This window comes from Corylus avellana, chromosome ca6 (genome assembly GCF_901000735.1).
Source record: "Corylus avellana chromosome ca6, CavTom2PMs-1.0".
Lineage (NCBI taxonomy): Eukaryota > Viridiplantae > Streptophyta > Magnoliopsida > Fagales > Betulaceae > Corylus > Corylus avellana.
Window position 1 is genome coordinate 9,867,436 of NC_081546.1, and position 656 is coordinate 9,868,091.

Below are 656 nucleotides of genomic sequence, written 5' to 3' on the forward strand. Positions count from 1 at the left end.
CAAGATTTCATTCAAGAAACTGCTCTCTTATCTCTGCAAAGATGCATCATACATACAAGTACTTTTGAATAATGAAATACGCTTCCAAAAGCACTAAATTTCAGTCAAGCCTCCCAGCTCTTTACGGAAGCTTTGAACTTCAAAACCAGTACAAGAACCATAAGAATCAGGATTATACCAGCAGAAGAACCACCAACTCTGTGAATCCAATAAGGATCAGACCTGGTAAAGATCCTATCGAAGTAACTTGACAAAATGATGGCCAAGATCAACACCAGGAGTAGTAGAGGCAGCCAAGAAACAAGGTCGATGATGGGCTGCTCTTCAAGTTCCAAATCATTCACTGTTCTCCGGTCAATATAGAGAGGAGAAAGCACAGCTAGAAGGGTCAAGCCTATTGCCACCAGCCTCTCGTATGAAGAAACTCGCCTTGTAGCTCCAACCGCCATTCGGGATGGAAATCTCTGGCTGTCTTGTTGTTCGACGGAAAAAAGTCGATCGATTTTTCACCGGAACTTGTTGCGATGGGAGGGGCTTGCCCAAACAACTTTAATCTTCCATCCTCCTGATTGTTAGATTGATATATTGTTTGGAACTAGTGCTGATATTGGCTTTGTTTTTGGAGCTGATCTCAAGGAAGTTTCCAATACAAGCAC

The 656-nt window shown here is 42.5% G+C and overlaps 1 protein-coding gene across 1 annotated transcript; it reads right to left on the bottom strand.

Annotated features, from left to right (window-relative positions):
- LOC132185881 (uncharacterized) lies at positions 1-656 on the bottom strand. The gene has a single exon (XM_059599683.1). The coding sequence runs from the start codon at positions 447-449 to the stop codon at positions 105-107; it is 345 nt and encodes a 114-aa protein (XP_059455666.1). The 5' UTR covers positions 450-656; the 3' UTR covers positions 1-104.